Below are 23,963 nucleotides of genomic sequence, written 5' to 3'. Positions count from 1 at the left end.
GTTTCGGTGTTTGGCTTGTTTGTTCTCGTCACGGTTCGTTCCCTCGGTGTGTTTAACGGGAAGGGAAACGTTCACACCGGGCAGATGTTTCCCCCCCCCTCCCCCGCTAAGCTAACGGTGGCTAACGGCCTAAAGTTAAGACAAAGTAGTTTCTGATGTTTTTGACTTAACACTGTCGTTAAAAACACGGTAAGGTCGTAACTTTATAACATTTGTCATAGCTTGTGTTTATAACCGTAAAGCAAAACCACAACAGGCGGCTAAACTCACCTGCCGCTGCGCTCCAGGTGTGACGAGGCGGAGGAGGAGGACGAACATGTCCGAGCTGAGCGACGAGGCCAGCGAGTCCGAGCAGCTGGGCGCCAGTCTGTCCCTGTGGCTGGGAGAGGCGCTGGTCCTGGTCCGGCCCGAGGAGCTGGACGTGCCGCTGGACCTGCACACCGCCTGCTCCATCGGCCAGTACGACGTGGTGGCCGAGTGCATCCAGAGGTCAGCGCCTCACGTTTACCACCTGATTATTGATTATTAGTGACGTCATTCTAGGGAAGTAGCTGTGGGAGAAGGTGGCGAGACAAGTGAAGTGAACATTGATGACATTAGCTATGATAAAAAGAGATGTAAGTGGTCGGAATCGCAGCTGGAAAAAGAGAAGTGAAGTGGGTGTGAAAGGGACTAATGGATGTCTGGGTTCTTTTGATCAAAGGCAAGGTCAGAGCCTGTGATCCCGCCATCTGATTTCTTTTCTGTGGAGCGTCTGAAGTTTGTGTGTGTCTGGTCACTCTGGTGTGTCTGGTGTGTGTGTGCAGGCGAGAGGTGGACCTGGACGCCAAGAACATCGGAGGTTGGACGCCGCTGATGTACGCCTCCTACATCGGCCATGACAACATCGCCAACCTGCTGCTGGAGGCCGGCGTGAGCGTCGACGCCACCACGCACAAAGGCCTCACCCCGCTCATGCTGGCCGCCAGCTGCGGGAACGAGAGCATCGCCTACTTCCTGCTGCAGGTAGCGCCTCGGCCAGGAAATCGGTTGTATCGTTTGTAGTTTGGTGGTTTTGAATTCTGCTCTGTTGCGTCTCTGACCACACAAGCAAGGAGCCGAGCTGGAGAAGAAGGACTGTCGAGGCTGGACGGCGCTGTTTCACTGCACGAGCACGGGACACCAGCAGATCGTCAAGTTCCTGCTGGACAACAACGCCGACGCCACTGTGAAGTGAGCGTCTTCCTCTCTGTCCCGACGCCGCCGCAGCTCCTCCTCCTGGTTTCTGATCCTGGTTCTCTTCTCATTCCGCAGGGAGCCCTTGTCTGGTTTCACGCCGTTGATGGAGGCCGCCGCTTCCGGACATGAAATCATCGTCCAGTGCCTGCTTGATCACGTGAGTGGGCGACGACCCAAAGCCACAAATCTGCCCAGAGACACAGATCAATCAGTAACCAGCAGCTTTACACGCTTACAGAAGGTGAAGATAGACGAGAGGAACGCCAAAGGAGAGACGGCCCGCGCTCTGGCCATGATGTACGGCTGCACCAAGATCGTCAGCCTCATCGACTCGCACTCGCCAAAGATCAAAGCAGGTACTGTGGCCTTCGTCTCCGCGCTCACAGGAGCCGCCACAGACCTGACTCTGCTCTGTTTCATGTCTGCCCGTCCCTCCTCTTCCCGTCAGGACACTTGGAGGACCAGAGTTCCTCCGAGGACTCGGACAGCGCCCCCTCCAGGCCCAGGCAGAGCAGGAGCCGCACCAAAGGCGTCAGCATCCACGACGGACCGCAGGCCATCGCCAAGTTCCGAGTAGGAGGCGGCAACAAACTCTGTGGTAGCGTCACATCAATTGTCCTCACTGAGATCTGCCAACGCTTTGTGTTTAGCATAAGAGTCAGAGTAAAGCAGGTACAGGTTAGTTCAGCACATACGTGTGTACAGCAGGGTTCATACGGTGACATCATGCTAGAATCATGCAGACAAAACAGAAGCAACAGAACAACAATGACAGTTTGAGTTGTAACAGTCTTGTAAACTTCCTGTCTGGCTCACGTCCCGTTCTCGCCCGTAGAGACGCCGGCCACGCCCCCGGGTTATGTGACGTTCCGGGATGTGGGCGAACAGAGCGAAGGGTTCTGTTACCGTGACGTCACCTCGCCCATCAACGAGCTGGACGGCCAGAGCGTCAGCAGCAGAGGTGAGCAGCACGCAAACGTGAGCGGCGGCCGTCGGAAACGTGGAGCATCTGTCTGAAATAGCTGCTTGGACTCTCCCACAGATGAGAGTCCCTTCTTCGACAACGACATGCCCACCATGAAGAGCAGCAGCAGCGGCAGCGAGGGTCTGCCGCACGCCGCCAGCCACAGCCGCGAGGGCTCAGTGGAGAGCAACGAGGTGAGGAACACACGGGAGCGCCGCCGCCTCACTGCTCTGTAGACGAGCAGCACGTCTTTGTTGTGACTCAGACGAATGCTTCTCTGCTCCCCAGGACTCAGACCAGTGCAAGAAGAGCAGCAGCTCTCGCCGAGTCAACAAGAGCCATCACTCCAAGAGCAAGAGTCGCCACGGGGGCGTCGACGCTGCGGGAAACTGTGGGGCGTGGCCTCCTGCTGATGCTTCTCCCTCCTCCTCAGGGCCAAAGGTCTCTGCTCACTCCATAGGGGCTTTAATGTGCTGCCTGGTCTGACTGTGCCCTGATCACACCTACCTTCTGTACCTCAGCAGGATCTGGCCGAGTTCTTGGAGCAAATCGGCTTCTCCAAGTATCTGCCCCTCCTGGAGGAGCAGGACATCGACCTGAGGATCTTCCTCACCCTGACAGAGAACGACCTGAAAGAAATAGGGATCACGTAAGAGACTTCAGCTCGCTCTCTGATGTTTACCACGGCGTGAGCTTGATACCATGCAACGTAACGCTCTGAATCTTTCTAGATTGTTCGGGCCGAAGCGTAAAATGACCTCGGCCATCGCGAGGTGGCACAGCAGCGCCCGGCCACCAGGTGACGCTCTGGAGCAAGCCTACGCCGACCAGCTGGAGGCGGAGATGCAGGAGATGGCCATCCAGCTGCACAAGGTAACCGCTGGAGATCCTGTCTTTGCTGTAACTTCACTTCAATCAGGGCCCTCTGCCTGTCTGAAGGCCGGTGGTGCGGCAGCGTTCCCTCAGCTCACTGACTCGTCTCCTCCCTCAGCGCTGTGAGGAGGTGGAGAGCATGCAGAGCCAGGTGTCTCAGGAGAAGGAGCTGCGCACAGTGATGGAGGGCTGTCTGATGGAGGACAAAATGGCGTGGAGGAGGGTCCACGACGAGCTGGTGGAGAACCACCGGCTGGCCCAGGACATGAACGCTACGCTGACCAAGGCCGGCAGCTGCCGCGCCCAACTGATGTCGCGCCTCACGGCCGAGCGATGCGGCGGCTCGTGTCCCGGTCTGGAGGATGAAGACACAGGTGAGGAAGAGCGACGCAGCCAAACATCACAGGTGTTCAGAGGTCAAAGCGTTTAAATCATGAAGTTGTTTTGTAAACTCTGCAGCCACAGACGGCCTCACACACTCGGACGCCGTGGAGCTGATGAAGAAGCTGGACTCGTATGAAGAACAGCTGGGTAAGATGGATGAACATTCAGTGATCAGAGTGAGGTTGTGTTGCCGGTGGAGTCGCCTGATGATGATGATGTCGTCTGTCTCAACAGCAACCACGCTGCAGACGGTGCTTCAGAGTCTGAGGCGCCTGAGCGCTCCAGAGAAAGTCTCAGACAGCTGGGAGAGACCGTAACCATCACAGGCGAGTCCTCACTGCAGAGCGTCGGCCCTGAACGCTCCCAGCAGCTCAGCGTCTCAGCTGAGGAGAGCCTTTGTCTTTTGTCTTTGTAGGGATTGATGCCAGTGCTGACGGAGGGTGAGCTCACCACCCTGGACACACACACCATGAAATGGAAGAAGGCCAAAGACGAATCCGGCCCGAACCGGAGCAGAGAGGCTTCAGGAGCCGGAGACGCGGCCGCTCCTCTGGGAACGAGCCGGCGCCGACGCAGACGAGGCCGGGAGCGACGGCACGGACACGACAAGCAGGCAGGAGGGGAAACTGACACTGACACACACACACACACACACACACCTGCTGCTGTAGAGTGAACGAGAGGACGGACGCACTCGCTGGATACTGTGAAAACCTTCTGCATAGAAGGAAAATGATTGAACTCTGTGCTTTAGAAATGTGTGAATGGAGTTCCTGCTGCCAGTTCAGGAGGAAAAGATGTTTTTAAATAAAGAAGAAGAAGAAGTCATTTTTGCTTCATGATTTGAATGAAACGTTCTCACTGGTGTGCTGGAGTCAGACTGAAGCCGGAGTCAGACTGAAGCCGGAGTCAGACTGAAGCTGGAGTCAGACTGAAGCCGGAGTCAGACTGAAGCTGGAGTCAGACTGAAGCTGGAGTCAGACTGAAGCTGGAGTCAGACTGAAGCTGGAGTCAGACTGAAGCTGGAGTCAGACTGAAGCTGGAGTCAGACTGAAGCCGGAGTCAGACTGAAACCGGAGTCAGACTGAAGCCGGAGTCAGACTGAAGCTGGAGGCTGAGTCGTTTGTAATTCCCTTGTGTTGCTACAGACTGATGAATTAAAAAAAGTCAAGTGATGAAGTCTTATCTGGTGGTCTCTGTTTTGTGAGTGTATCTGTGACTCTCTCTCTCCACAGTGTGTGTGTTACAGTGTGACTGTAAAGTTGTTCAGACCCTCAGAGAGGAGAGAAGCAGCAGGAACACAGCAGGTTAGAAACAAGGTGACATTTAAACACTCCCCATCCTCTGCTTTCTTTACATGTATTGCTTTACTGTATTGCTTTCACAGAGATCTATATCTCATATAAACGAACTGATCAATATGTACAATCCTTCAAAATAGGGCTTTAAGTGTTATGTACATACATGAACATGGATACTTCTCCTGTAGTACCTTCTGAACCATCAGCTTAAAAACAGTAAAACTCTACATACTGGATTCTCTGAGTGAACATCTGTCCAAACATCTGTCTGTGCAGACACACAGACTCACACACCTGCACATGCACATTCGCTCATGATTGCTTTTGCTCTTGAGAGGCTGTCAGACTGTCAGAGTGTGAGGTCGGATACAGAACCAGACCCTGGGACGGACACACACACAGCGGCCCGGCCTGTGTGAGGAGCTGCAGGAGTGTGTGTGTGTGGGGGGGGCTCAGGTGTACTCGCACAGGTGACCGCAGCCGGCCGGACAGTGGGAGTTGCTCTTCAGCCAGTTCATCATGTGCTCCAGATGCCCTCCGTGGCTGCAGCCCTGACACCACACAAACAGCCCCTTCACCACGTGGTGGCACACCGCACACACACTGGCAACCTGACGGCACCTGGAAGAGACACAAATACATGCTCCTCTGAATGATGTCATTATTATACACACTTACACACGCTTTAGCAAACATGAACAGCTTTAAATCTCCTGTTTCAACATTCACATCAGGGCCTGGTGTTGTGGGCTGAGCGGGTTAAAGCTGCTCCCCCCTGTGGTAAAGGACAGGTACTGCAGTAAAGGCTCCCTACCTGTCACAGATCCAGCCCTTGTTGTTCATTGGACGTTTGCAGTTGCTGCAGTTGATGTGCAGCGTGGTGGAGGTCTGGTTCAGGCAGGTGATGGCGCTGCACGTACTCAGCTTGATGACCTGGTTGGAGACGTTCCACAGCTCGAACCTCTGCAGCAGATCTATGTAGGACATGTACCAGTGCTCCTGAAAGGCAAACGGGTTTCACTGAGAGGTTCCTCATCTCTACAGTGAGAGGGACTTTAAATAGACAGTACACTTCTTCTTACCTGAGTGAGATCATCGATCTCTCGGCGGATGCGGTCCCCCAGGACGATCAGCACGGACACGGCCATCTGCACGTCGCCCTGCTCGGCGTAGTAGCTCAGCATCTCCTTCACCACGGGGCAGAAGAAGCTGGCAGGCAGGTGGGGGCTGAAGAGCGGCTGGGAGATGGAGATGAGAGAGAAGGACTCGATGGGCGTCAGGCACACCACGTCCGCCTCGTTGCCGCTGACGTGCGGCGAGTCGGCCTTGTCCTGCTGCAGGTGCTCGGGGGCCGACGGGTTGTCCAGGATCTCGTGGCGCAGCTGGAAGGCCTCCTGGGGCAGCGTGTACTCCTGCTCCTCTGTCAGCACACACACAGGACCAGAGAACGGATGAACAGCAGCGACAGAGGAGAGAAACCATCTTATCTGTCAGAGACGGGGGGCGGTGACGGACCTGTCTGGTTGTCGTGTTCCATAGAATAGAGGTCGTCGTCGTCCAGCTCGGCGTCTCCAAACATGTACTCCGCCTGGCCCTCGCTGCCCTCCGTCTCCTCGTTCTCTGCGGGGAGCATACGTTTGTCTTAAACACTGAGACGCTCAGATTATCTCTCTGTGTGCTCAGCTCTGACTCCGGCCTCTGAGCAAACAGCCTCACCTTCGTTGTTGTTGTTGACGTGAGCGTTGCCAGGCTCCAGGTGAATGTTGTCCTGCCTGCTCTCTCCTTTGCTGCGCTCCAGCCGGCTCTCCGTCCCGAGTCCAGAACCCAAATCTTTCATGCTGAAACTGGAAAAACACGTCAACGTTAGCGTCCCCGTGGCAACACCGGTCGGGCTCTGGCGCTGTGTTTGAGATGCTTCACCTGTTCATGAGAGGCAGAGTGCCCAGCTTGCTGAGGTTGTGGTTGGGGGTGGGAGTGCTGAGGTTCCCTGGGTCTGAGAACATGATCCTCAACATGGTCCAGGTGGTTGAGACCTTAGTGATGAAGAGGAGCAGAGTCAGGTTATTCATCTGCGTTACTTCCACACTCTTTTGTTTACTAAACTCTTTAGCCTTTATAAAAGCACAAGCAGCTCAAACTGTTTCATGACGGTGTAATGATTAATCACTGATGATAACGATTGATTACCTGAGGCCGTTTGAGGTCCCGGGCCACCTTGGCGTTGTGATCGCACAGCTCAGCAAACGGCTTCCCGCTGAGGAGGTAGAGTTGTGCGGTTTGGACGAACCAGCCCATCCGGCTGCTCTCCAGGTCCGTCTCAAAGACGCTGAGAGCGCTGGACACGTGTGCAAACTGCTCCGTCGGGTCGGGCTTCTTGAAGAAGAATATGGGGTAGCGCCGGTCGCCCCCGGGGTACGACTTCCTGTTGGCGTCGCTGCTGATCAGGCTCTCCTTGGCGGCGAAGGCCAAGTCGCCAAACAGGCCGAAGCACAGGCCCTCGGGGTTGGCCTTGTCCACGGGCTGACTGGCATCCTTGAACATGTGCTGGTAGAGCGTGCTGTCCTTAGAGCCCGAGAGCAGGAAGTGAGGGTCGTGCTGGTGGCGCCAAACGATGCCGGTGGTCACGTCTTTGTGTTCTTCAAAGGTAGCGAAGGGAATGAAAGGTCTGCGGACGTCCCACACGTAGATGTTGTGGTCCACCATCATGGAGCAGGTGGCCAAATGAAACTTCCTCTCCGGCCGCCATTTTACCCGAGCCACTGAGGCGATGGTCTGGACGCAGTAGATCTCCTTGGCCCTGTTTGTGGTCATGTCCCAGACCTTCACCATCTTGTCTCTGCCTCCGGTCGCCAACCATCCCCTGAAAGAGAGAGAGAAGCCATCAGTGATCGTCAACAAACTCAGGTTTCCTTCAACAAGACTGAGAGGAGAAAGCGTGAGAGTTCTCATTCGTCCCACCTGTCGTCTGGGTGCCAGTCGCAGCAGAACACCGGGCCTGTGTGGGCGGTGAACATTCGCTCGTAGCGGTCCGGCCGTCTGATGTCCCACAACTGAACGTTTCCATTCTCGAACGAGGCGGCGAACGTGAAGTAATCCTTCATGCTGAACTGGACGTCTCTCACGCTCTCAGACTGACCTGGAGGAGACGGGACAGAGAGGAGCACAGGTTCACTTTGAAATACAAACTTGACACATTACTATTCTGTAGATACACGTGATGATGTCACTCTCACTCTACCTGAGAAGGTGCTGACCGACTCCTTCTTGCGGAGGTCGAAGCACTTCATGTATCCGTCCTGCGAGCCGCTGAGCAGCATGTACACCTCTGTGGGGTGGAAGCAGACCTTGTTGACGGTGCGCTTGTGCTCGGTAAAGAGCTGCTCCTGCTTGTTCCGCGATGGTTTCCCCAGGTTCCAGGTGACCACCGCCCCGTTGGTGGCGGCCGTGGCCAGCAGGTTCTCCTCCATCTGGTGCCACATGACGTCGGCGCAGCTGAAGTTGAGCGAGGGTTTGCGGCCCACGCGGAGGTTCAGCTTCTCGGTGAACTGCTCCTCCTCCAGCGCGTAGATTTTGAAGATGTTGCGTCCGGCCACCACCACCTGCGTGGCATCGCGGCACACGCTGATGGCGTTGGCGGGAGCGTCCAGGTGGCAGAACATGGTGCGGCCGCTCACCGCATTGCTGCTCAGGGCTGTGGTGACCCGAGACATCTTCTCCATGTTCCTATTACAAATAACAGACAATCCACTCAGGTTAAAGACGACAGGAGCCATCAAGTTTAACAGACAATCATGCAAATCCTCTCGCATCAATATCCATTTCATTCAAAAGCTGTTTATGTTCAATGTCAATAAATGCTCCTGCACGTTAGAAGAGTTTAAGACAATCCTACTTTCAACCACAGGGTGGCACTGCAGCAGAGAGGAAAGCTGGCTCCCCTCCCTGCTGTGGGCTGAGGGAAGATTCTAAAAACAAACCAATGTGAAGTATTCTGAAACAGAGATCCAGCTGTAGCACTTACTTGGTGTAGAACTCTGGGTCCTCTCAAAGTCTGCAGCAGCACTGAGTCTTCGTCCTCCGGCGCGTCGCTGAGCCCAAACTCACTAGAGAGCAACACAAAGCATCACTTAGAAGGTTTCTTTGTATTGTTTTTACAGAAAAGGTCACCCAGTTGTTGATGATGATGCAACTGTTACACCTAAACACTTCCTCACCTTCAGACAAACAGTCCTCCAAAGTTTGGTTCAACACAGCGGTCGCCTCCTTTAGCTGGAGGCTCATGACGGTCAGTTTGCTCCTCTCAGTGTTTCAGCTCTAAATGTGAGGCGGTACACAACCAGGCGCCCGGCGGGAGGGTCACACCGGGGTGGCGAATGGGACAGCGACCTGTGAATAGGGGAGGGAAGAAGAGACGGAGCAGTGTGAGGGGGATGAACAGAAACTTAGCATGCAGAGCACCAGGTGCTCCGATGCAGCGCTGACAGAAAGAGTCAGGGGACGCTTTGACATTGGGCTGCGTCTAGGTTACTGCAGCTTCTACTTCAGTCCTGCACGCACGCACGAGCGCGCACACGCACACCCACACACACACACCTGAAAGTGTGGACTGACTGGCAGAATTAAAGTTGAGCTTTGTGTGTGTGTGCGTTGGCTTGAAAGATGCAGAATGACTGAAGAATGCAAGTAAACCTGTGTGTGTAGGCCCTGATGAAGATGAGGATATTCATGTGCATTAGTTCATTTATCATCAACCTTCATTCCCTGCTAAATGGATCGGTCCATGTGGGGATGAATCCCTGCTCACCGTCACAGCCGAGTCTCTGACCTCTGACCTGTAGTTTATCTGTTAATAAGTGTTTCCTGTGACTATTGATCCCATGGGGAAAATATCTCTCTCTCTCTCTCTCTCTCTCAGGGAGAGAGGGAGCAACTCCAGGTCTAGTTGCGGGTGATCAACGGCACTGGCAGGAGCTTTGACCTAACACACAGTTTGAGTGTGGGTGGGAGGAGTAGAGTGACACACACAGTGACAGAACATGGTAACCCCTCAAAATGGGATTCGAACCCAGGACCGTCCTTTAATAATAAAAACATTAAGGAGTGACGGGATTACATTTGAAATCTAAATTAACAAATGAATATTTTACATACTACAATAAATAAATATGACGAAACACTCCAGGGTGATATTTATTTTTTGGACTTAAGCTCAAAGTGTTAATCAAGTCGCGGTTCACGTCCCTTCTGCGTGTCGCGTAAACACGCCGCGGCTCTGCTCGGCTGGTGGCTACAAACAGCTAACGCTAGCTAAACTAGCCGCTCCGTAAACATGACTGGACTTTAATGCTAATGCTAGTTGGCTAAACTAGCCAGCGAGCGCTCCGACAAAGACGAAACCACTCGCGGCTTAGGTGTTAAGTTTGACACACACAACCAATGAAAATAGCAACATCCAAACAACATCACAGCGAGTAATACTTTACATGCAAAGTACATATTTCAGTATTTGAGAGGACTAACCTTCTAAAACTGTTGCTCCCTCCTGAGGTACCGGAAGTAGTACTTTGTGAAGTCTCGCGAGAACTGTATGAGTTTTTCATAACGGAAGTTCGTTGCTAAAGTTTCAATATTATCGATTTCTTATTAACGTAATCATCGAGTTGTTGTTATGTTTGTTGAAATGTAATGTAAACCGAGAGATGCACTGCAGATTCACTTTAATACGTTGTTGCCGTGTGAATGAAAGTTTACAGGTATAGTCAGATTCCACGAGTGTAGTTGTTTGTAGCTCGGTGTGATTTTGCAGCCATGAGCGCCTTGTTTACCTGTGAGGATCCTGCAGTATGGACACAGGTGCATGAGAAGTACTGGGAGGTGGTTCAGGCCAAAGGGAAGAAACCTGAAAAGCTGCTGACCCTTGATAAGTGGTAACAGAAACATATATGTCCTTTTCTGTATATGTGCATACATAGTGCACATTATTTTCAGTGTTTACCTCTGTATGAAATGTTGACTTGATCCAAACCTGTGTCCATCTGTGCTCAGGTACCAGGAGGAGCTGCCATCAGTCATCGCAGGTCGATCTGACAAGTACGTCACTCAGTCAGAACTGGTGAAACTGATGGAGTGGAAGCTGACTGTGAGTGTTTATGCCTCATACACTGACAAGTCTCCAGTCAATTATTCTTCAGGACCTGCATGACTACGAGCCGGCACTAATGGGTCAACATCGTGTGCATCCCTGTGTTTTTCTGCAGAGAGGCAAGTTCAGACCTCGCCTGCAGCAGCTGGTGGCCTCCAACAGTGAGGAGACTGTGGAGAAATGTTCCCGCAAGGCCTTCAGCCTCCTACCTGACGTCCAGGCCGCCATCGCAGAGCTCAGCTCCCTGAAGGCTGTCGGTGCGGCCACTGCATCAGGTCAGGACCGCATCTCTGTTTACCAGAGACTCTAAGAGGGATGAAACTTCAGCATTCAGCCCCATAAAGGGCTCTGAAGCCTCTTAATGTGCATTGCTACCTCATTAAATCCCCTGAATAATGCCTCCACCGGCTGGGAGTCCCTGCTCTGTTTGCATGCAGTTCATGGCCCTGGTTCAGCTTTGCATGGGGCTGACTATCTGTTTTATTCTAGCTGTGTTGGCAGCAGGAGCTCCAGAGCAGGCCGCCTTCATGTCTGACGAAGCGGTGGAGAGCGTGCCGGGACTAAAACCCATCAAATACACAGCAAAGCACTATGATCTCTTCCTAAGCAAAATGGTCCAGCACAGCAAAAAACTTAACAAGGGTGAGGAAATGAGAGCTGGTTAGAACACGGCATCCATATTGTCCCGTGCATCATCAGTGGATAATGGTACTGGTACTGTTCCCGGCCTTCCCTTTCCTCCACAGCGGACCGCGGGCAGGACTGGACGCCCCACAGGCTGGAGCTCTGTCTGTGGGCCTGGGCTGTAGCCACCAGGCAGCAGCTTCCTCTCCTGGACCAGGTGGATGTGAAGGGCGGAGGTGTGACAGAAAAGTGCTCAGATGAGGAACAGAGACCAACAAAGAAGCGTAGAACCAAATAAAATGACCTACCCTGCTTTAATGTTTATTTGTTTTGTATTATTCCAGTCAATAAACTCTTGATATAAATAAGAATCCAATGAGCATCTGACTTATTAATTAGATGATGATGATGATGATGATGATGCACAAACACACCAAACAGCAGTGGGATGTTGCCACAGTATTGTTCTTTATTTATATTGTTTCTAAATTAAAGCAAGTACAATGAACAGTACAAAATAAAACAAAATATATATATAGTATATATACAATATAAAATGGTTCCGTTCAGAACATTTAAAAAGTACAATAGATTGTGAAATAATTAATGAGGACTTTTGATATAAATTATCAATATGTAAATTTAGTTTTCCTTTAGTTTCCTCATGACCAAGAGAAAAAATAGCTTCTGCTTTTTCTTTTTGTAAACGCTGTATCGGCTCAAAACCTCCCGTCTGGTTTTTTAGAGATCGAACCTCATAAGCTTGGCACCTTTTTATCAATACAAGTAAAGCAGCTCATGAAAACCACCACAGCAGCACAGAGACCACTTTAGTCTGAACCACCATTTAAATGCGTGTGTGTTTGACCTCGACCGGGCCCTGGGCAGTAACATGAAAAGAATCCGTACCAAAGCTAGAAACTGGGAAAAGCAAAGTTTAGCAGTGCTGTTACAAACCAGAACTCCAGTATAAGAAACCCTGAATACTGTTGAGGACAGAATGCTTCTCTTTTTCACCAGTTTGCCCTCTGTGCTCCATCACAGACTGAAGGGAATCTAAGCTTTGTTGTTCACTGATGTGCACCAGAATCTGAAAGTTCTCAACGTAAACCTCAGTGGCATTCCATTCATAGATTCAGATTTGTTGCCCCATGACGATCTTCACATGTTGGACTGCACAGACGCATGTTTGTCCGTGTTGTTTGAGTGCTCCGGGCTGATTTATTGTGTTTTTATTTTACAGCCCACTTAGTTAAAAACAATGACTCTGACACTGTGGTACACACAGATTGGTGACAAATCAACACAGAGTGCCTCAGTAAAGTGTTGGGCCAGCCACCATTAATTCAATCCCTCATTTAGGGTTGAGATCTGTTGCCATGGAGACCATAGGATATGATGAGGGAGCATTTTTCTGGCACGGTTCGGATCCACTTGTCCTTATTAGAGGGAAGTGTCTGAGTGAATGAAAACAGAGCATCCTCACGGGAGTGATGTCGTCCTCACACAGGAGAGACTTTACTTTAATTTAAGGTCACACTGTGAGGCTGTAATGCAATAAACATTAAACCTTCCTTCAATTTGAACCTATAGCATTGATTTCATACGACAACCAAATAAAACCTGGCCAGAAACTCTTAGATTGAAAGGATTATGTATGTGAATGTGCACCTTAGGTTCTAAAATCCCTTAAGTCTGCCCCTGACCTTACTGAGACACTTAAGGTTTGCTTTTCCTTTAATTTGTCACATTAGTCTGTATGTTGAGCCACTCTTCATCAATGTGTGGTTCAATTTGGGAAGTACAGCTAAATGTCAATTAAAATCTCTGTTTGTAATCCCCTGAAAGCAGGATTTGAGGGTTTATTAAATCAAATCTAAGTACTGCTGAGGCCCCGATGACTCTCTTGTTCCGTGTCCATCTGTAGAGCTACATGTAGTCGCCTGCTTTACCTGCACAATCCTGCAGGAGTGACCCATAACTAAGTGGCAATACACACCGAGGAAAGGCCAACCTGCCCCGCTCGCTGGCAAGCAGCTGTTCAGCTCAGCTACTGGAGATATAAACACCTTCAGCTGTCTGCAGGTTTGTTTTCCACTTAGGGATTCTGTGCATGATTATGTAGATTATGCAGCTAACAGCAAAGCAGCCATTCTCGCCCGTTGCTCGGTCGTGGGCTTACTGGATCTCAGGCCCGTTTCAAGGCATCGGGCATAACAGCACAATGGATTGGCATAGGGAGGTAAAAAGCATCAAAGAAGGTTTATGGCAGTAGATATGGCACAGGACAACATGTCAGTTAACTACACAACAAAAATGATGAAAACAAAGGAAGGCTGAGCATGAAAGAGTCAGGCTAAGCTGCATTTAGGAGGCAGGCGGGTACAGAAAGGAACAGAATTTGTCAGATTTGGGGTACAGCTCAGTAAAAACAGTCACATCAGCATAAACGTAGCGGCTCTACTCAGAGTTGGCACTAACCTTCACCATCAGCTCCTACCGCCCTGCCTGGTTGACCATCTTATGAATGAAATGGAACCAGGTTCCATGTTTATGAAAGGCTGCTCAGCTCCTTCCTCCCCCCTCTCCTCACACTGTTTCCAAGACACTCAAACACAGCAATTACGTTACACCACTCAGCCTGTTGATGCAGTTATCAGAGGCCTATTTGCTCTGCGGTGCATCGAGCCGTGCATCATCCTGACGCTGGAGGCGCCGGGACAAGATGTGACGCACACAGCTGCTTTACAGCCCCGTACAACTTTGATTCCCTCTCTGCTGCTGCCGCTGTCCCTCCATCCCTCACAAACATTACTCAAAGCCAAAGCTGCCACACACACACACACACACGCCAGCCAGAGAGGATGAGAGCCGAGCCGAGCCTCTGCCACTCATTTAACTCCTCTCCCCCCCCGTTAGACCAGCTGCCGTCTGGGCGCTCAGGAAGTCTGCTCGGGTGCTGTGGGTGATTTACGGCGACGCAATAACTCCTGCAAACTTTCCCCCCCCTCGCTTAATCAAGACGCATGAATCCTCTCTTCCAACGCGACACGCCGGCTCAGAGGAAGAGGAGTTACACAATAATTCCAGCAATTAATCCCTGGACTTTAAGGGCCAATGAGAGTTAGGAGATTTTGTTTTTAGTCCTGCAACAAGTTCTTCCAGGAGGGGCAATATTCAGAGTTAATGTGTTCTACAAAAACACGACCAATAACTGGGCCTTTTACAAGCCTGCTGGGGTCGTATGAATCTGGAGTTAAAGAGGCACATTGACCTCCTCCCAGGCATCCTCTTTATCTTCATTATAGGCTAACAGGGTATGGATGCATTATTCATCTGTGTATCTCTGTAGCCCGTGCAGTAATATTCCATAGCATCCGTTTAAACGCCCATTGTGGATCCGTTACTATCGCACATCGCCTCATCTTCCCTTTCCCCTGTAGTTAATACTGTAAAAGTGGCTTATTTCCTACAGATGCCCTCATTTAACACAAAGTCTTCCATTACTACTGATGTTTTCATGCAGACGCCGACGCTGAGGACTGTATTTATGACCCGCCATCAAGATTGGCGAACGCATAAAGTTTTTCTCCCCGGCAGCCAGCAGACATTCAAATGAATTATTGATTAAAGGACTGAGGGAAGGGGCGAAGCATGAATAAATGTAATTGCTCTCCGCACCTCGGCGCTCCAGGAGCTGGTGTGACTCTGGAGCTGATATACGACGGCACCTCTGCGCAAAAGAGCCGACGCCAGGAGCCTCACGCACTACAGGGGGGACATGTAGGGGTCTGGCACAAGAAATTTGCTATGTCAACTGTGAGTTTGAGCAAACGCTACATGGAGAAATGGAACCTCAGGCAGAGAGGAGGAGGAGGAGGAGGAGGAGGCCAGGGCTTCACAGGCTTGTAACTCTTGCACAGTTTGTGTTCTTTTCCCTCATCTGTTGCTTTTTCACAATGCAGACACGGGGTTCAGCTTCATGACCACACAAAAATAAATGACTTTTGTTTCCAGGTATCAATTTTGCCTCTCCTGTCCTCTGCTTCCCCCTCTGCAGTTTGGTTCTTTCTATGGCTTATTCTGTAAAGCACTCAAGATTTAAAAAGGCGAGTGAACCGGAGTGGTGGTTGTTGATCTAACACAGCCGGGGGGACGATTCCTCAGAGGATCAAAGCCGTACAGGAGTTCTCAGAGGAACGACAATCATAGCAGTTATTTTCGCACCATTTGAAACTTTTCTTTCTCCCCTCAAGGAGGAAAGATACAAATAAATATACTCTGGGTTATGAAGATACAATATACACATCCACTATCAAATGAAGAACGGGGACAACTTAATAACACTCTGGTTGTTTTTTTTTTATAGGTACATTCCTTTACAAAAGTATACAGTCCCTAAGAATGAGAAACTGAGGTATAGACCGGGGCCCTGGCTCAGACCCCCAATGCCCTCTGGGACACGGAGGCCAGCGGTCGAGCCGTGACACATCCGCTCCCTCCCCAGGTTAGTCTGTCAGTGTACGGACAGGCAGAGGCCAGTATGGGTGTGTGTGTGTGTGTGTGTGCGTGTGTGTGTGTGTGTGTTCTCTTCAGTTTGTCTGTGCTGATCTACACAACCAGGCGGTGGCTGCACTTGAAGACACCGAAGAGACCTTGAAGGATGTGTGTGTTTGTGTGTGTGTGTGTGTGTGTCTTGCTGAGAGCCACAGAGCATGACATGGCATATTTTACACGGTGTGCTAGCGAGTCGGTGGTCGCCGTGGCGACACGGTGACAGGAGAACGCTGACTTAAAGTGAGAGGAGCATCCGGTGCGGTGGCGTCCTTAAGCTCCTCCTCCTCCTCCTTCTGTCCGGCCGTCACTGTTTCAGTCCCGTCGGTGTGTGTTGGTGTTTCTGTATCCACAGTGTCGTTGTCATGAAAACGGATGATTTAGACCCCATGACATGGAGATGAAGGGGACGCTCCAAAACTTAAGGGGATGACAGAGGCGTCCAGTGACTGCTCTGGGAAAGGGAGTCTGAATCCAGAGCTACTTGGGGGCGAATGTATTCCCTCTCTCTCTCTCTCTCTCTCTCTCTCTCTCTCTCTCTCTCTCTCTCTCTCTCTCTCTCTCCTCTCTCTCTCTTTTAAGTTTTCACATTTTTTGATTTCGAGAAACAAGCTACACCTCCTAACTTCTATGTCGTGTTTCTTTTCTTACTCTCATCTCTCCTTCCTTTTCCCTCTGCTTGGTGAGGAAAGCCCGCCCAGATTTGCCAAACGCCTCCTCTGCCTGAGTGCCTCTGAGCCAAAGACCGGGTTCCCTCTGGCCTCTGGGCAGGCACAGATAAACGGTGGATTTCTCTTTTTAGGGATCAATTGAGTGTCAGGGTTTCTGCACGCTCGCCTCACAAACTGAGCTCAGCGTTTCCTCCGGCTGAAGCCATTAATGAAACACGCTCAGGCTCAGCCGGTTAACAAAGGAGCAACCCGGCTAAGTGCTTACTGAAGGGTTAGAGCTGGTTAGGGTGGACAAAGTGTTAACATATATAAAAAGACACAATGTTCCTCTAAATGGTTGTGAGGAACGATCACCTGTACTTGTTGCTACTGTAATCCCTCTTTAATAAAAGAGACGCATTTCTTTGATTTGCAAAGTATCTGTAAAAAAGGATTCTAGGTCGACTTTAGTTTTCTATGATTTGGGTCTAACTGGAGAGGAAATGTGAAGGGTTAACGATGAGAAAAGAGGGCTGGGTTGAGTCAATGCGTACGAGAGCCTGGAGGTGGGAGGGAGGGGGCGGGGCCTTCATCAGGGAGGGGGCGGGATCTGCACCCCCAGCAGCTCGTACGCAAAGATGTTCCAGAAGATGGCAAAGAGGAGGAAGGTGATAAAGGAGAAGACGATGACCCACCAGGAGCACTGCTTCTGCAGGCTCTCCTCATAGCTGCGCAGGATCAGCAGCCCCATGCTAATGCCCACCACCGCCCCCGACAGGTGGGCCATGAAGCTGGGCTGGGGCCCCGACGAGGGCAGGGGCGGGGAGAAGCGCAGCCACACGGCACGGCCCACCTCCGAACTCACTGAGAGAGAGAGACAGAGAGAGAGAGAGAGAGAGATGAGAGAGAGAGAGAGAGAGAGAGAGAGAGAGAGAGAGAGAGAGAGAGAGAGAGAGAGAGAGAGAGAGAGAGAGAGATGAGTTAGGTTCTGTAGAAAGTTCTATCAAACTTAGCTTCAGAGTGTGTGTGAAGCAGACGCTGGTCAGTCTGCGCTCAGTGTCTCACATTTGGGAAACTCTGCCTCCTCTGTTTGTGAAACACTTTAGGGAGAAACACAATCTTGCGGCAGAGACGAGCTGTGCTGCGAGCGTGTGGGGGCGCCGGGCCCGGGACAGATGGAGGGAACATATTGCTCACTAATGAAAGTCACAGCGTATTGGCCTGCGTGTGGGGAGGAGGAGGAGGAGGAGGATGACTAGTATGACTCAAATGCTTTGAAAACAATGAAACGTGCCCAATCAGCAAACCTGTCACTCTGAAAATGAACAGCCGCGGCTTCAGCGGCGTGTCTGCTTCTCAGCGTCAGGCGCCTCTTCCAAGTCTCAAACGATGATTAATCTGCCGTTATGTGCTGTTCTCTCATACGGACTCTCGTATTGAAAGCATATCAATATCATGGACTTGTTATGCGGGCGTTTAACGTGCTGAATGTTTACCTGTGATGAATACATATTTATATCTATGCAGTAAGAACGTCTGAACATCGCCGGTGGCAACAGAAGAGAAAGTAATGGAGAGAACTTACTGCAGACTAGAGCCAGGATCATGCGGAGCAGCTTGTATGGACATCGCATCCCGGCCCAGTTCTGCAACCACGGGGAGGGAAAGTGTCACGTCAGCGGAAAAACGGAAAAACAATCACAACACAAACAAACCATTATATGAGAATAATACCAGCTCGGCCTCGGACAGGAAAAGGCCTCCGATTCAATTCCGGGGCCGTATTTAGACTTGAGAGGCGGAGGATCCATAGATCCACGGGAGAAAGGCAGCAGCGGCACTTAGACCAGACAGCCACGCGATTACACACCTGGCTGCTCTCCACTCACCGGTTCCATCCCGGTGGCGTTGTGTTAATTAGGGCTGAGATAGCATAACGCCACAGAAAGAGCCCAATAAATAGTTGTTGCGACTCTGCCGGGATAAAGGGATGTGACAGTCCGACTTAGAATAACACCTTCACTCCTCAGGATGAATAATTGCTCCATTTGTGTCCCTCCTTACGCTCCCGGCTGTGCCTCTGTGGCCGGGGGGGGCCGGTGCTTTCCCCTCCTCGCAGGGAAAGGAGCAAAAAGGCGCAGGGCATGAAAAATTAAAGAGCGAGGGTGAAAAGTAGAAGGAAAACATAGCGTACCTTTATTTCTTAATGGAAAGGCGGAATGGCAGGGGCCTATAAAAGCATAATATTACAACAAATAAATGATTCATGGCTCGGGGGGGAGAGGTCAGCGCGGCGGCTCGGAGGAGGCAATCTGCCCCGATACTCCTCTCTGATGGAAAGCAATTTACTCTGACGCTCATAGGGGAGAAGGCCAATCTGTAACCAAAGGACAGCCGATCCATTCTGTGTGTTATAGATGTTACTGTGCAGCTGAGACCCAAACAGAGTGTGTAGTGTTTAGTGTGTGTGTGTGTGTGTGTGTGTGTGTGTGTGTGAAGCGAGGAGGATCACTCCAAGACTCCAAGAAAGCAGCTTTCTCCCTTTGCCGCTCAGAAATGTTTAGTTCAAAGTTGTGTGTCTGTGTGAAACATCGGGATGTCAGATGTGTACTGACAGTCTGAGCGGCGGTGCAGACGAGCAGCGGGGGATCCCGACGCCGGCGAACTTGAAAAAGTCTTTTGAGCAAAAAATGGAGTGATGAAGCTCGACGGCAGATGGCTCAGACTTTGCGGCGGCTGAGAACGATCTCCATCACAGGCAACAGAAGAAGAAGAAAACTTGACAAAACTCAAAGCGGAATGAAGTTTTGCCCTCCAGGATCCTACAACACACACACAACACACACACACACACACACAGCGACCAAACAACGTCTGCAACTGTCTCACTCTCTCAGATTTGTTATGTTTGCTGGCATTTCCCGACAACAAACGTCTACAAAGTGACTCCTCAGACAGAACGCTGCCTGCCAGTCACACACACACAACATGGAGGACACAAACCTCCTGACTTAACAAATATAGAAATAAAAGCTGGAGCTCTCAGGCGCTCTCAGGGGAGTTGTTGCCTCCTCTCGTGCTGTAAGTGGCCACAAACAAACAAACTCCCTCATGAATAGTTAATATGAGACGGGGACATTCCAGTTTACAGATGAGAGCGATGGAAGAGCTGAGCTGCTCCGTCGTTTACTACTTCAGCCGGAGCTTTTATGTTTTGTTGACAACTAAGTAAGAGGTTGAAGATATCAGAGCTCTGGAATATTCCCAACAACTTACAGTACATAAAGAATATAACCCCATTTAATCATAACGTTACTTCAATTTGACCTGGAAAGACTCTTTAATAAACCGACAAATCACCAATAAAGCTCTCTCTCTCTCTCACACACACACACACTCACACACTCTCTCTCTCCCAGCTGATGGCTCTGACATTTTGTCTCCGCTGAAAACCTTTTTTCTTTTTTTTTTTCTCACAGCAGCAACAATGGAGGCGATGATGATGACAGCAGTTACCATGACAACGTTGGCCAGATGCGCCGAGCACAGAGCGTAGACCCCCCCGGAGCCCCCGACCACTGGAGCACGCATGTCGGTGATGGACACAGTCAGGGAGCCTGCAGCCGGAACACACACACACACACACACGGAGAGAGAGAGAGAGAAATTAGGCGGGTAGACACAAAATTAAGAGCAGGGAGGATTGCATGAGTGTGTGTGTGTGTGTGTGTGTGTGTGTGTGTGTGTGTGTGTGTTAGAATGAGAGAGAGAGAGAGCAAAGGACAGATTTTGAGAGCAAAGGGGGAAAACAAAGGGAGGGTCATGTTTCTCATTACACTGCAGTCTGCATCACCTTCCTGCAAGCTTTCCCCCCAAAAATCTCTTTGTGAAATCAGCCGCCGACCTTCACGTGCCCTTTTTCCATCTATCTGAAACACACACACACACACACACACACACACACACACACAAGGCGCTCCACGTTGTGCTGAATGCACGCCTTTCCTCACAGTTCCATACGACCCAGCCTGACTCATTAGACTTAAAAGCTGGAGTGAAGTGAAAGGAGATGTTTTTTACTGGATTTTTCCTCCAGGACGGCTTAATTAAAAAAGTCAATCTCTGATCAAAGTGAAGTCAGCAGAACGCAGACCATCCCGGGCGGAGAGAGGACGGTTTCCCATTTTGCGCGCTGGGGGGACGGCTTGTGTCGTATTCATGAGGCGCGGTCTAATCTGGGATATGTGTGCCGTGGACCCGGGCCAAATGTTTCCATAAAATGAAGAGTACAGTGACAAAGAAAGGGATGAACACACAGTAAGGAGCCATTAGGACACACTATGGGCTTTTGAGTGAGTGAACGCTTAAATTACTCCGCACAATGCTGCACTTTGGCAGCGACTCCACATCCACGCTGGAAAACTCTGCTACTGTCCTCGTCCTCTCCACTTAATCATATTAGATGTTTACACCGGCAAAGCTCTGGATTAAGAGGGTGGTTCTCAAACTGTGAGTTGTGTACCAACCGTGTACAACGTGCCCTCCCTTCCCACAGACGACAAAATCTATCTATCTGTGCCACATTGTGAACAGTGAAAGTGTGCGCCGTTATCTCCACTTATACCATCACACACACACACACACACACACACACACACACACACACACACACACACACACACACACACACACAGAAGATGCAGAATGCCTGTGTGCTTGTTCCGACACGCCGTCCAACCAGATCAGCCGGCCTGTGGGGGAGACGGCGGTGGCGGCGAGCTTCCTGTTTCACATCGGAGAGTGGAGATCATTTTGGAGCTGAATGGGCTGCGAGCACAAACACGAGCCGGCTGAGTTACATCAGGCTCTATAAGGTTAACAGAGCGTAATCTAATTCAACCACAAGCTCACTAATGAAGTTTGGAGGTAATTACTGCGGCTAAATGCTCTGCTAGCTCGCCGTAATGGCCCACATAGATTAAAAAAGCCGAACGTACACCGCTCTTCATCTTTAACCAGAGAAGATAAACATTTGCATCTTTGTTCACAACGGCAGACGACACATTCACCTTCACCCCGACCCGACCTTCACCTCACCTTGTCTGCAAAATGGTGACTCAAGAGTAGACAAGGCCGGTGGACCTTGACGTGACCCCTGGTGACCCCTGGTGGCGCCCTTCAGTATTTCATAACGGCTCTACAAATAAAATCCTCCTTAAAGTATCATCACACACACACCAGTAGTTGTGTGGACCTCCTAGTGTGAGACCTGACACGAGTAGTAGGACAGAATTCCAAGCAGGGGAAAATCACGGCGGTGTTTGCTTGCGAGGACGCCATCAGCCGGTGTTAATTATGCAAATGAGCGGATCAGGGGAAGCGGAGGGGGCTGATAAAACAAAACAGCCTCCTTTTAATCACAGTAGGTGTTCGCCTGAGTCGTGTTCTCAGATCTATAATGCATGTTGGAACATTCGTATTCTATGTGTGTGTGAGCGTGTCTGTGTGTGTGTGTGTGTGTGTGAGTTGGTGTGTGTGTCGCGGGGCCGCCAAAGTGTAAACACGGTCTTACAGAAGGCCTCGTCAGCCTGCGGTGGCGGCGATGATGGCGGGAAGACAGATGGTGATCGGAGACGCGTCCCCGGCTCGTTCATCTCTCCCGGCCCAGACAGCTATGGGCTATTTTACCTGGATTTATGGGCCGGATGAAGGTTGATGCTGCGGCGGGAAAAATTTCCAGAAGATTCACGGCTTTCCGTTCTAAGCAGATCCCAGAAAATCGCAATCACGACGCGGTGGCGGCGGCGGCGGCGGCGGCGGCGGTCTCTGATCTTCTCCCAGCAAAAGGAGAAATTAAATTGGAGCAAGTTCGGCGTGAAGAACTCTCCGGTCTCCCGTCTGTCTCCCAGCCTCATAACCTCTCTCTCTGTGGTTTAGTTATTACTTTGGCTCAGTCAGGCTGGGAGGAATCTAGATGTAATGCAGCGTAGATAGAATGTGAGATATTACATTTGGAGCTTGGGCTTTGGCAATATTGGTTTTTCCTGAGCTTAATCACTCTTAAACGATGGCACTTCCTGATATGAAGGGTAAACATTTCATATCCAAATCCCTCAAATGAAGCTTAGATTAAATACTGAGAGGCAATAAGATCCAATATGGAGTGAAGATGATGCGATATATGATTTTCTACGTATATGTGTGAGATCCCATCGTCCCGTCTTTGATACTCTCAGCCTGGGAACTCTTCAAATGGTTTCAACAAGTCGTTTGAATCCCTTAGACACAGATACATGACGGAAACCTACATCCTCACAGCCCGTTACTGTGAGGATCAGGGAGCGTCTCTGTGTGCCAGACAGCTGGAAGAGTCATGACAAGCACCTATGGGTGAGGAAGAGGAGAAAGTCCTGCGGCTATAGGAGGAAGAGAGACGCTCCGGAGTGAAGATGCAGACGTCTCCCTCCTCCTGCTCGGCTCACACATACAGCATGAATATTAAACGTGCCTGTCATACGCTCTCTCTCTCTCTCTCTCTCTCTCTGCTTAGCGAGGATTTAAGATTTAGGAATCTCGCACTCAGCAGGAGCCGAGACGGATGCAAGCTCTGCGATTAGTTCTGTGTGCAGCCGACACGCCGCAACTCCAGGGCGGATTATTTATTATTACTCCGTCCCCCGAGTCATCATGGCCGTCCTCACATCTTTTTATGAGCCTGCGACACGCACGGGTCTGCGGCGGTGGCGGCGGCGGCGCTGACAGTCAGGATGATTCCGCTCTGTGTTGAGTGTAGGTCAGCTACAGCGCTCGGGGGATAGACGTAGCTCCTCGTCTACCGCAGCATAATCCTCAGCCTCCGCCGTTACACATCACGCCGGGCCGCCCTTCAGCTACGGGCCTAACATTGTGTTTCCTGTCTCCCAGGGATGAAGTGTAAGACAAGGGATAGCAACCTGATCTGACGCCAGAGCACGCCAGGCCCCGAGGCGCCGCTCCTGTGGAGGCACTCTGCTAAGAAGCTCCCAGCTGCACACCGCCTCAGTAGCTGCTGCGATGAAGAGAGAACACACACACACACACACACACCGGCACACACACACACACTAATCCAGTGTACATGTGTAGCTACTGGCTGCGATCCTGGGTTGTTTACGACTAATCAAAGGTACACAGACGCTGGAGGAGCGGGCGTGTGTGTGTGTGTGTGTGTGAGGCTCTGTGTGTGTGTGTGTGTTTACGTGCGCTCATTATTA

The 23,963-nt window shown here is 50.9% G+C and overlaps 4 protein-coding genes across 6 annotated transcripts in view; 2 read left to right on the top strand and 2 right to left on the bottom strand.

Annotated features, from left to right (window-relative positions):
• The first annotated feature begins 316 nt into the window (after positions 1-316).
• Positions 317-4,399, top strand: anks3 (ankyrin repeat and sterile alpha motif domain containing 3). 2 transcript variants are annotated; one of them, XM_076151906.1, is made up of 14 exons: positions 317-489; positions 807-1,005; positions 1,091-1,212; positions 1,294-1,375; positions 1,457-1,574; positions 1,667-1,816; positions 2,054-2,179; positions 2,261-2,376; positions 2,471-2,623; positions 2,707-2,831; positions 2,914-3,055; positions 3,174-3,429; positions 3,515-3,586; positions 3,674-4,399. In XM_076151906.1, exons 1-14 carry the CDS (start codon positions 317-319, stop codon positions 3,754-3,756), a joined length of 1,917 nt encoding a protein of 638 aa, XP_076008021.1. In that variant the 3' UTR covers positions 3,757-4,399. The 2 variants fall into 2 exon arrangements, with proteins under 2 accessions (XP_076008021.1, XP_076008020.1); XM_076151905.1 differs by having other exon boundaries at positions 2,704-2,831.
• A 346-nt stretch (positions 4,400-4,745) lies between these two features.
• wdr24 (WD repeat domain 24) lies at positions 4,746-10,317 on the bottom strand. The gene is made up of 12 exons (XM_076151904.1): positions 10,261-10,317; positions 8,955-9,126; positions 8,762-8,843; positions 7,979-8,463; positions 7,699-7,876; positions 6,928-7,600; positions 6,661-6,773; positions 6,457-6,584; positions 6,256-6,360; positions 5,823-6,160; positions 5,555-5,739; positions 4,746-5,361 (listed from the first exon to the last, which is right to left on the bottom strand). Exons 4-12 carry the CDS (start codon positions 8,457-8,459, stop codon positions 5,193-5,195), a joined length of 2,370 nt encoding a protein of 789 aa, XP_076008019.1. The 5' UTR covers positions 8,460-8,463; positions 8,762-8,843; positions 8,955-9,126; positions 10,261-10,317; the 3' UTR covers positions 4,746-5,192.
• LOC143002001 (uncharacterized) lies at positions 10,298-11,877 on the top strand. The gene is made up of 5 exons (XM_076151907.1): positions 10,298-10,667; positions 10,786-10,879; positions 10,998-11,157; positions 11,372-11,524; positions 11,629-11,877. Exons 1-5 carry the CDS (start codon positions 10,549-10,551, stop codon positions 11,802-11,804), a joined length of 702 nt encoding a protein of 233 aa, XP_076008022.1. The 5' UTR covers positions 10,298-10,548; the 3' UTR covers positions 11,805-11,877.
• Positions 11,878-17,302: 5,425 nt separating this feature from the next.
• The window catches only part of rhbdl1 (rhomboid, veinlet-like 1 (Drosophila)), a 27,642-nt gene continuing 20,981 nt past the window's right edge, over positions 17,303-23,963 (bottom strand). For both annotated transcript variants that reach the window (XM_076152100.1, XM_076152101.1), the window contains 3 exons: positions 20,227-20,327; positions 18,296-18,356; positions 17,303-17,574 (listed from right to left, as the gene is read on the bottom strand). In XM_076152100.1, the coding sequence (XP_076008215.1) occupies positions 17,303-17,574; positions 18,296-18,356; positions 20,227-20,327 (434 nt within the window). The remainder of the gene's footprint in view (positions 17,575-18,295; positions 18,357-20,226; positions 20,328-23,963) is intronic.

Source organism: Genypterus blacodes, unplaced genomic scaffold, assembly GCF_046128005.1.
Source record: "Genypterus blacodes isolate CSIRO-AG114 ecotype Tasmania unplaced genomic scaffold, CSIRO-AGI_Gbla_v1 ptg000055l_1, whole genome shotgun sequence".
NCBI classification, from domain to species: domain Eukaryota; kingdom Metazoa; phylum Chordata; class Actinopteri; order Ophidiiformes; family Ophidiidae; genus Genypterus; species Genypterus blacodes.
The sequence above is the reverse complement of the archived record's forward strand: the minus strand, read 5'-3'. Positions and strand labels throughout refer to the sequence as shown.